The sequence below is a fragment of the Lissotriton helveticus genome, chromosome 4_1 (assembly GCF_964261635.1).
Source record: "Lissotriton helveticus chromosome 4_1, aLisHel1.1, whole genome shotgun sequence".
Taxonomy (NCBI): Eukaryota; Metazoa; Chordata; class Amphibia; order Caudata; family Salamandridae; genus Lissotriton; species Lissotriton helveticus.
In genome coordinates this window covers 179,817,083-179,829,164 of record NC_136063.1, presented here as the reverse complement: position 1 = coordinate 179,829,164, position 12,082 = coordinate 179,817,083, and the positions used below count along the sequence as shown (strand labels likewise).

Genomic DNA, 12,082 nt, shown 5'->3' with positions numbered 1-12,082 from the left:
TGAAAAAGACTTTGCTCTTGGGAAGAGAGCTGGGTCGGTCTGGCACGCAGCCTCCATAATTTAGTTTGGTGCATTTGAGGTATAACAACATCAGTAAGGGCATATATTGTGTTGACATACCCCCATTTCAATAAACAAAGTTTTGAAATAAAGCATGTTCTGATGTTGAACTATATATTTTAAAATTCTGTCAGTTGAAATCCTCAATCTCCTCAGTAATTGTTTCTTGAAATGCACTAATACACTTCTTTGGGTAGACTTTTGCAGCTTTATCGTCCAGTTATCTCTCACTTGAAGTATCTATTCTACTCAATATTTGTGATTTTGTGTACATTTTTGCATTTTTAATTTGTAATCCATTTAACATTTTCCCAAAGTTTTTTTTATCCATTTGTTTATCGAACATATATCCTTTTTATTCTTATTTGAATTCTTTTTGTACAGTGCCCCATTTCTCTTCATTGCCCAGAATGCACTTTGTACATTTTATACTTAAAGAAGACAAAACTATTCGCAGATAAAGGTACAATTTGAGATGACCAGTAAAACAGCTCCAAATCGAACCAATTAAGGATTCTTTTGGAAAAAATATTTTGATAAAAGTGCTTGAGTTAGGCAAGCATGGTAAATAGAATTGAAACAAAACCGAGATTGGAAGGTTTTGGCAAATGTAGTGAGTTAAAAAGTATATATTGAGGAATATTAGGGTGGGAGGATTAGTAATCATTTAATACTACTTTTGCTGTAACATTTTGCAGATATACTCACGGCCGAACAGCTTCACTCCGTCTCCAAGGTCACTGGGTGTGCATATCAGTCAATGCCGACAGCTTGTCCGAACAGTCGATACAGAACCATCACTGGCGAATGCAACAACAGGTAACTGTGCTCAGCATGGCTTCCTTTGACATATAATGCATGTGGGTCATTCTGAGCTATAAGGGCCACTGGAGTTATGTAACTGTGGTTGTTCCGTTTTTCCGCATAATTATGGATCTGCCACAGTTGTTACATAATCCATCATCTGTTGTATAGTTCCCCAGATTTTAACAAAAAAAAAAACTAGCTCCAACGGTTCAGAAATTTGAATGAAATAAAAATGTATAATAAATGCGCACTACTACCCTAAGGTGTCTAGGCACGCAAGCTTGCTAACCGGGCAGTACCCGGTTAGGAGGCTGGCCAAAGTTTAGAGACTCCTACAGGTTGAAAAAACAGGTTTTTTGTTTTTTTTCTAAAGCAGAGGAGGTTTGTTTCCTTTTTCAGGAATAAGGGAAGGCTGTTCTAGAGATGGGAGGTACTGCCTATAAAACCTCTCCCGCCCCATTTTGCTCTTTTTATTCTTGGAATAATGATATTGCATGCTGTTTCTTTGCAAAGGAATTGTGGCGGACAAAACCAATGAAACGAAAGCTTAAACACTTGTGGGCCTTCCCCGTGAAGAGCCCTGAAAGCAATGCACAGGGCCTTAAACTGTATACGCTTCTCAATTGGTAACCAGTGGAGAAGCAGAAGTGCAGCTTATACTGATTCTCTTTTGAGTATGGCAAGTAAAAGGCGAGCGGCTGAGTTCTGTAGGACCTGAAGCTTATTTATACTTTTTTTCCTATGTTTATGAAAAGAGCATTTGCATAGTCAATTTTTGAGAGTATCGGAGTGGAAATTAGTTTTCTGCAGGTCTTTTGGAATGAAGGGAAAGATCTTTCTTAAAAGATTCATAGTAAAGGAGGCAGACGTGAATGCATTTATGTGCCCTTCGAAGGCCTGTTGATTATCAAAGATAACTCCAAGATTTTTTTACCGTCTTAACTGGTGATGGAAGTTGGCCAAGTTCAGATGGCCACCAGTCTTTGGACCAAAACGAAGGGTCCTGCCCAAAAGCAGTACCTCATTCTTGCCTGAATTCAACTTAAGCAGTTTTGGACCATCCATTTTCCGATCTCCTGGATACAGTTGTAAAAACGCTTTGCTGTCTCTGAAATATTAGATGATACTGAGATCACTAATTGGGTATCATCTGCATAGGTGACTGCAGAGAACCCAAAAGATCTAATACGTTTGGCTTAAGGGGCTACATAAATGTTAAATAGGGTCGGGATAAGAGACGAACCCTGGGGGACGCCGGAAGAGGGAGAGAAGGATGAGGTTTTAAAATTGCCAAATGCAACAAACTGAATTCTGTCTGACAAAAATGATTTGACCAAAGCAGGGGGCTTTATCTTTTACCCCAATATCCTCCAGCCTATTCAGCACAATTTGGTGGTTTACAGTGTCCAATGCCGCAAGAGGATCAACACTGCACCGCCCCCCTGCATCCAACATCAATCTAATCTGTTCCGAAGCACATCTCAATGACAATTCTGTACTGTGATGTTACCTAAATCCGAATTGACAAGGGTCTAGGTGGCTTTGGTCCTCAATGAAGGCTGTAAACGGCAAATTAATAGCTTTTGCAATTATTTTCGCCGGAAGGTGCAATCTGAAACTTGGATGGTAGTTCCCAGGATCTAAAGGATCTTTGTGTGCTTTTTTAACTAAAGGAAGACTATAAGCTATCTTCCATGAAACTGGGAAATTTTCCTGACTTAATCCTAAGATTCAAGATTTCTGTTCAGTGTTCCGAAAGAGTGTTGGCTACTAAAGGATGGTTTTAGTTTGAACCTGGGAGAGTTCAGCAAAAGAAATTAAATGCATTATTAACAGTTTGGGAGTCACTGTGACATTAATTATTTTTAGTCTGCGAATCATTGTGATTAGTCAAAAGATTAGAAGAAAAAAGATTAAACAGACTTGACCTTATCTTGAAAAAAAGGAAGACCATGAATTATATACTGTTTGGTCCATTCCCTGAAACCCCATTTCAGGAGGTTTAGATAACTGTTTAACAGTTGCAAAAAGTCCTTTTGTGGAATGTTTGGCTGCTTCTATCTTCTGAATGAAGTATTTGGATTTTTATGAGGCTAAAATAAGTTTGTATTTTTTTTTTTTTAATGCTCATAATGACGCCTCCGTTTATTTCCTGGCTACGACATGCTTGTTTAGGCAGTCTTAGGTTTTCTGTGAGCCAAGGTACCTCCTAAGGGGTTTAGTCGGTGCAAATTTTCAGCGTAATTTTCCAACCAACCGTAATATAGACTAGCCGCTTTATCAGGATCTGATCTTTTGCAAGGCTGTGTTTCTGACAAGATGGTGTCCTGCTCTATCTCCTTTATCAAATGGCAATTGCATGAGAGCCTTACTGGACACGTTTTATTATGAGATGCATTAAGGGGGGCTAATTAAATGTTAAACATAACTGTTCGATCAGACCATAGCAAGGGTAAGACTGCTGATGTAGATAAATACAGGCAGTCAGAAACAATGCCATCAAGTTGGTGGCCTGCTTGATGCATCAGTTCATTTACCCAAGTCCTTCAACGTCTTTCTCCAATAGCAGTATTTTCCTAAACAGTATAACAGGCATGGTGGTGAATTAGCCTTCTTAAAACGTCATGCTGTTTAGTACCACCTCTTCCCATGCCCATCAAATGAGATCTTCACTCATAAGGCATTTATTCTCAGACAAAATCTTCCATCCCCCTAGTACATATACCAAATGTATTGAATAGTGCATGAACTTCATTATGTTTTAACTGTTGTTTCCTGAGGCTAGCATCTTACTCTTGTTGTTTCATCTGTATTGGGGTGACATCCAGGGCCAATCTGTCAATCAATTGCCTTCTTTCCTTGTCGACAACATTTTCATACAAAGCTGTTAAAACTCTTCATACTTTAAGGCCTACACTCTTGATCTGCTCATCTCAAAGGATACCCCTTTGTCCACCAAGTCCTCGTACTGGTGGACTGTTCTGACCATTTTCAGATTTCATTCACTCTGGCCTTTGGCCACTGGAAAACCTAATGAAAACAGAAACAGAAACCAGGGACAATGTAGTTTCCTGCCACCAAACACATAGACATTACAGCTCTTGTTAATAGGGCTAGATGGAAAATGTCCTCATGTGAAATACAACAAGTGCATGAGGACTCAATTGAGGAATTTGTTTTATTGAAAAGCTAATAAAAACACGGAACCCTTCACTCACCTGCTTCTCAAAATATTTGTATGAACAAAGGCAAGCCCAAAGAAAACTCAAGAAGGTCTTGAGACGTTCCCCCCCCCCCCCCCCTCCCCAGTTATTCTGCTGCAACTTAGGTCTAAAAAATGCTGTAGCAACAATTGATGGACGGAATGCAGGCATGGTGAGCAAAAGAACAATGAATTTACCCTAGATCTGTCGCTGGGGGTGAGTGTCTGAAAAGTTTCAGCACCCTGTCCATCATCTCCTTGTATTTGCATTGTTCACCTGAAGTGTGCCGGGCATGCCCCGACATGTTTCTAGGGCTCACTGTGCTACTGAATTGATGCTAGCCTGGTTGATTTGGAGTAATACCCCCAAACAGTTCCTAGGGTGCTTGTTTCTGGTCTAGTGAGGACCTGACTTAGCAGTTTGAGCTGGACTGTTCCCAAGAAGAGCAGGGTCAAGACTGATTTGCATATGGGTGGGTCTAAACTGGGGTGGCATGGTGAGCAAAATAAGCCAGATCTCTTGGCTTGGGGGGGATTGTTTTATTTGTTCCACATTCCGTCCATCATTTGTGTGTCTTTTGCTTTCTTGTAACTTAGGGCTGACACAGGAAGCTGTGAATCTCTAATTTTCAGTTATAAGTCCTCTCATTAAATTATTCTTAATGATGTTATGTTCTTTAAGCAGAGATGAACAGAGGACATGGACCCAGATATTTGGACTAATCTATACTTTATTGGGGATGCCCACTTTACTCCTGGTTGAGCTTGTCTCCTCTTCTCTACAAGCAAATTCCCAGTCTGAAGTGCCCTGTTTCCCACACTTTCAGCCCTTCTCCAATCCTCATGCAGGAAATGGTGGCCATTGTCCATTTGGCAACCCCATGAGTCCTTCTGATATCACAGATGACTTCAAGAATCACTCAAAGCTTCTCTTCCAAGTGATTAAACAGTCAAACAACCAACCCTCCATCACTGCTCATGGTCCGAAAGATAAGTGTGAAGAATGTTTTCTTCTTTGCAAAGTAAATGCATTCTATTGAGGTCTCTTTCACCCGATCTGTTGATCGTGATGACCAAAAGCTCACCTGTAAGGCACATTCATGCTGGTCTGACTTTGATGCAGTATCGAACACGGAGCTATTCAAAACTAAACTGCCAAGTCACTTCAATGCACTGTGAAACGATCCATTAGTAAGGAGTTTGCCAAAGAGCTGCTACCCTTCTGGACCACTTTAGTGAATGTCAGCAATGCAAGACACCTTCCCAGATTGTCTGAAAGTTGGACAGTTTCCAGGCTTCTGAAAAAGCCTGTGCAGACTCCAGGACCTTAAACCACTACCGGCCTGCCATAAACCATTCCTTCCTGGGCAATATGAGAGAAAGCTGGGTAGTCTCACAACTTTTGATATCCAGAAAAACAACCTCCTAGACTATTGCAATTGGGCAGGGCTGCATTACACTGACCTTAATACAACAAGTGCTTGAGGAAGCACTCTGTTTCATCGAATAGAGAAACCCCTGCCATCATCTTCTACTATACCTTTCAGATGACCTTGATACGGTTAATATCCTTAAGGAATAAATGGGCACCAAGGCAAAAATTTAAAATTTGATTACCTCCTATCTCTCCAACCACTTCCAAGTGATTAAAACAGTGAGTTCCATATCAAGTGAAGTTAACCTTATCCTTCAGGAATTAATATTGTCTCATACTCTGTTTATCTAGAGACTCCTAGAGTGTACCATCATTACTGAGGATTTCTCAATCACCATCATGCTGATGACAACTTACTAACACCCTGTCCAGAATCCAAAAGCGGATGTCCATCCACAACCTAAAACACACCCAACTAAAACATAACTCTTTTTAATGATGCTGCACAGAGTCCTGTGTCTGTCCAAGAGCGGATGTAATCTGTCTTTCCTGGGTTGCACGTGTAATGAGTAGGATTCATGTTTGACAGTTGGCTTAATCTACAATCTCATATCTGGATGATGTCTACGAACTCATGCTACCACCTTAGATTACTTCGAGATCAGACAGGTCATCACAAACTAAGATTTTAAGTCCCTAGTCAGGACACTAGTTCTCTCCAAATTGGACTATGGGAACTTCCTTCTATCTGATTTTCACTAAAGTTAACCTGGCCTCCCACAGAGCTGTTCTTCAAACTGCATCTTTCTTTGTTTCAGGGTACAAACAAACTGACCAAATCTCTTATCCTTCTCACTTGTGAATGGCTTCATATTGAAGAACGGGCACTATTGAAGACGGTGCGCCTTGCTCTGAGTCATGCACAACTCCAAATCCTATCAGGCTAAGAAACTGCAAATCTCTAGTGCGCACAACTGTGATCAAGGACATTTGAATCCCTCCTACTCAAACTCCTGATATTCAAATAAGAGGCAGTCCTTCTTCAGTATTTCTACTAGTATCTGCAACTCTCTTACCCAACTCAACACAAAGCCCCCATGCAGGGTTACTTTAAAATAGGATCTTAAAGCCCTCCTCCTCTTCCAAAGACTCTTTGGTCACCGACTGCTCTTAACTCCACCACCCAATGGCCATTGCCTCTTCTTGACTGTTGTTCTGCAGCTTTTGGTTTCCATTGTTTGTCCACATTAGTTAGCATTCTCTTGTACAGCGCTCTCATTTCCTTGGGCCACGTTTGCCCTATAGGATATTGGAAAATAAATTTTAAAAAATGACTGCATAATCCATATTTTTAACAAAAGAACTAGACAGCTGTGCATCACGCTCTTTCAAACAATTATCCAAGGCCTCCTTAGAGTAATGGGTCTCGAACCCTAATAGTGGTGGTTATAAATATTTTCTTCTGAAATTCTAATAGACTCACTTTTTTTAGTGTTTTCTATCCAGTTCCTTTTTCTTACTTTCTACCTTCCGAACCAATTTTGTGTTTACTAAGCTAATGGAATTGAAGTTGGTGTTCCCTGACATTCTTTTGCATTCTGTTCAATTAATTTCAACCCAATACTATTTTATTACTATGTCTCAAAACTTTCAGTTCAAAAACTGTTCTTCACAGCAGCATTTTATAGGTGGGTATCTCAATATGGTTGACCTTGCAATGTTTAACACCAAGATTAGCAGTGCCTAATCCCAGCATTCGTTGCATTTGTCTTACATTCTCGTTGTAGGAGGAATCCGCTTCTCGGTGCTTCAAACAGGGGGTTTGCTCGTTGGCTTCCAGCGGAATATGAAGATGGACATTCCCTCCCCAAAGGATGGACAGAGAACAGAAGAATAAATGGATTTGCACTTCCTCTGGTAGAGTATGAGGGGCTGGACCTATGGTGAAGTTGGAGGGCTTCTGCTCTGTGATATGACTGATGGTAGAGCCAGTGGTTAAGAGGGAAGGTGTCTGCCTACCATAATTTTATTTTTAGAGTTCTCTATAGCAGGAACCAGACCAAAGGTACGGTATCAGACCGCTTTACATAGGGAGCAAGGTATGAATAGCACATTTAGTAAAAACATGGCATACAAAAACAAACCATACCAAGTAACAAAGCGTAACAGTTCGAGGAATACAAGCGGAGTAGAGAATTGTTCTGAGCAATAAGAATCAATTTGAGATTGTGCACGTCTTAGCTTCGAAGTATCCGTGAACGGAGAGTATTAGCAAGTTTGAGGATGTAAACTGGCGTGGTGTTTGTGCGGATTAAGGATTTAAGGCAGGAGACCATACAATAAAGGGGCTGTACATACCACTTTCTGTAGTGGGTACATAGTACGGATCACCAAATCAGGCAGGTTACTGCAGTATATCCGGTGCCACATATGCTCCAAGGGAAAGTAGTCAGTAAAATGTAGATAGGACACCCAACTTGGAGCAAACCTCCCGATCCTACTGACTCTCACAGAGAACATTCCATACACAACACTCACAATATTCCATGCACACATCACCGCTTAAGCAGTGTACCTCCATGACAACGCTCATAAAATATATAAAGTATCATTACTTAGCTGGTGAGTTGCTACATTTATATTGTGATTCATTACATTGGGTTCCTTTTTGCTCCACATATCAGTGCAGGTAAGTATTTTACAAATAATGAAAGCATAGGAAAAGGGTTAAGGAGATAAATAGTATTAACATTTATTTAAACTAGATTAAATGGCTATTTAAGTGAACACATAATATTATGTTGAAATATAACGTTTTGAGAATCAAGCATAACACGAGTACAGCAATAAAGAGAAAAAAAGAATTTATTAAAGCTGATACATTTAGAAAATCTACATGTAGGTTCATAAATATATATAATATTCACTCACCTATACATGTATATTTTATCGTGAGGTGTAGTCTTGGTTAAGTATCAGACTTTCCATTGAAAACGTTTTTTTGCGTTTCGCTACTAACTTTGGCACTGCACATAGAACTGCATGACACTTTCCAAAGAAAAGTTTCATCTTCTTTAGGCTCTTCATGGCATGGCATGTTAGGTTCATGTCCGATATGGGGCAGGGGTGTCGCACTTCAAGAAAAACAGTGAAGTTCACATTTCCAGAATAAGAAGGGTGTCCGCACTTTCAGGTGAGGGGAGGAAAATATTTTTCAGAGCAGGATGTGGTGATCCTATTTCCAGAAGAATATGATAAGTGGCAACACATTCAAATGGTGTGCTTTCTTTTTCAGAGAACGCTTGGAAAAGGAGAGATTATGATGCATCCAAAAGGGGAAAGGATAGACCCACTTCCTGAAAACAAGGGAATATTTTTAAAGGAGAGGATGGGTGTTCACACACCCAGCAGAGAAGGCAGTGTTCTCACTTTTTGAGAGTAACCGGTCTAGCCATGCTAGAAATGGGAAGGCGGTCTCACTTCCAGAGAATGAGAAAGTGGGCTTCTTGTCAGTAATACAATGAGGTCTTATTGGTTGTGGAAGAATATAGGTCTCACTTCAAAAACGTGCGTGGGGGGGTCTCATTAGAGAAGGTGGGTCACTCTTCCAGAAGAATAGAGATGATCAATTTTTCAGGAGAGTAGTTTGTGGTCTCACTTTCAGAGAGTGTGGGGTCTCCAGTCTAGACGAGGAAAGGAAAAAGTGACTTTGAGAGGAAGTGGAAATGTTCTATTTTCTAGATTAGGAAGGAGTGGCCTTCTAGCTGTAAGCAGAGGGTTGATCTCATTTCTAGAAGATGAGTCTGAAGAATTAAGAATGTGTTTAAGCAATTTGTGTTTGTAGAAGGAGGGCCATCACCTTTCTCTGTTCTTTATTCCAGGCACGTGCGGTTTCAAACCAGATTGTCCAGTTTCCCAACCAAGAAATCACACTGGATAATGAGCGGTCCCTCACCTTCATGCAGTTTGGTCAGTGGACAGACCATGACCTGGACCTTTCTCCAGAGACTCCAGCCAGAGCCACCTTTGTTGAGGGCCTGGACTGTGACCACACCTGTGTCAAGGCACCACCTTGCTTCCCATTGAGGGTATTCTGCAGACCAATGTTTACTGTACTATATCTGTTCACATGATCGGATTAGGCTTCCTCTAGCTGCTCACCTATGCTTAATGCAATCAATTAACAATTTAATTAGTTAAGTGAGTTATTCCAGAAGCTATCCAATAATGCAACAATTAAATGAACAATTAAGGCTGTCATCTTCAAGACCGCTGTAATGGAACAATCCACAAACAAAAAAGTTTTCAATATGAAGAGGGTCTGGAATTTGCACCCGATTCCTTCTCCTAATGGCTAAAATGATGCATAACAGTTTCTCGGGCTTTCTCAGAACCAGCTCTTAAATTACGTAGCGCTACTTGAAGAGCTTTGGATCGCCTCCACTCTGATAGTGCTCGGAGAAAATGCAAAAATTCTCCTTCTTAAAATATCTTTAAACTTTAAACCAGGGTTCTAATGCATTGGACATGACTTATCTGGCTGCACAATCTTCACTGTTATATTGAGAACCCAACTGTTACATTGTTACTTACAGCACTCTATCTTTGCTGGAGATTGCTTGAATTTACAAAGTGTGTGAAGTAAATACAAATTGTTTATTAGAGATTCCAGATTTGATTTTGAAGTAAGAAAATGAAGATGTCAAGCCTTCAAATTGCAACCAAGCATGATAAGTCAGGAGTGCCCAACCTATAATCTGGGGGTGTGATTGTTGGTAGATATTCAGAATCTCCACAAATCTACATATATTGACTGTAAACAGAACTAATGTGCGTATTTTATAGCTATCCTGAAAATGTGCACTGATCCAGCCATTCCGGGTTTATGTTGGACAACCCAGTTATAGTTTATCTGTCAGACACTTCCCTCTTGTAAGTATAAGGGTCATCTGACCGTTTTGCCAATGAACAACCACAGTAACCACCAGTATGTCTTCACCTCCAGTAACACTCCAATGTTGCTCCATCAAAGGAACCTTGAGATGTTACTTTAAAAAAATGTCCATCAAAGACCTTCCAGACATTCAATGCCAATAACCAATCCATACAACCATTAATATATTGCCACCTGGGACAACCTATCTGTAGAATCTGAAATATCTCATATCAAAATCGAACAGTCTTTGAATCTCCCATTTAGCAAAACTACATTTAAATGTAGCCAAGTATGCTAATAAAGAATGGTTTAAGATTGAATAAATAAATGCCATCTAAGATGTCAAGGTCTTCTTCTTCATTACCCTATCCATGGAACTACCTTAGAGCTTTCAGAGCTCTGCTTTCAATGTTTCTTACAAAGCTTCCCATACGAGTTGTACATCAATTTTCTCTTACTGATGCCCCTATATCTCTGGTAGCCTAATCAAAGAACACCAATCCACTATATATCTACCTCTTAAAATCCATCCTTGGAGGTTTATGATCACCACAATCAAAGCTCTATCCATAGAAGCCATACAAGATCTCTCTTCTTTCCCATAGAGGCATGTTTAAATCTCCTGAATTAATACATGCAAAGAATCATCACCCACACCTCACCTACTTATCAATCAATCATGCCATTTGTATAGCGCACTACTCACCCGGGAGGGTCTCAAGGCGCTTGGGGGGAGGGGTATGCTACTGCTCGAACAGCCAGGTCTTGAGTTGTTTCCTGAAGGCGAGATGGTCCTGGGTCAGCCGAAGGTGGATGGGGAGTGTGTTCCAAGTCTTGGCAGCCAGGTAACAGAAGGATCTTCCACCAGCGGTGGCTCTTCGAATGCGTGGTACGGCTGCGAGGGCGAGGCTGGTGGACCGTAGCTGGCGGGTGGGCGTGTAGAAGGTCAGGCGGTCGTTGAGGTACTTGGGGCCCAGGTCGTGGAGAGACTTGTGGGTGAGGAGCCGGAACGTGATCCTCTTGTCGACGGGGAGCCAGTGCAGGTTCCTCAGGTGGCTGGAGATGTGGCTGCGTCGGGGGACATCCAGGATGAGTCGGGCGGAGGCGTTCTGGATGCGCTGGAGTCTTTTCTGTAGCTTGGCTGTGGTTCCGGCGTAGAGGGCGTTTCCGTAGTCCAGTCGGCTGGTGACGAGTGCCTGGATGACAGTCTTCCTGGTCTCTGTCGGGATCCAGCGGAAGATCTTGCGAAGCATACGCAGGGTGTTGAAGCACGATGAGGAGACGGTGTTGACTTGTCTGGTCATCGAGAGGGAGGGGTCCAGGATGAAGCCCAGGTTGCGTGCGTGGTCGGTTGGCTTGGGTGCGGTGCCCAGGGCTGGGGGCCACCAGGAGTCGTCCCAGGCGGAGGGCGAAGATCCCAGGATGAGGACTTCCGTCTTGTCAGAGTTCAGTTTCAGGCGGCTGTCCTTCATCCACTCGGCGACGTCTTTTATCCCTTCGTGTAGGCAGGTTCTGGCGGTGTCGGGGTCTCTGGTGAGGGAGAGTATCAGCTGGGTGTCATCGGCGTAAGATGATGAGGTTGTGCTGGCGTGCGATGGCTGCGAGAGGTTTCATGTAGATGTTGAAGAGGGTGGGGCTGAGTGAAGATCCTTGCGGGACGCCGCAGATGACTTCGGTGGCCTCGGAGCGAAATGGGGGGAGG

At 41.9% G+C, this 12,082-nt stretch overlaps 1 protein-coding gene across 1 annotated transcript in view; it reads left to right on the top strand.

The window, feature by feature from the left end:
* LOC144827970 (eosinophil peroxidase-like) overlaps nucleotides 1-12,082 on the top strand; it is a 68,549-nt gene that overhangs the window by 35,902 nt on the left and 20,565 nt on the right. Inside the window, exons 4-6 of the mRNA XM_078686123.1 lie at nucleotides 759-879; nucleotides 7,232-7,361; nucleotides 9,326-9,532. Of these exons, the coding sequence (XP_078542249.1) occupies nucleotides 759-879; nucleotides 7,232-7,361; nucleotides 9,326-9,532 (458 nt within the window). The remainder of the gene's footprint in view (nucleotides 1-758; nucleotides 880-7,231; nucleotides 7,362-9,325; nucleotides 9,533-12,082) is intronic.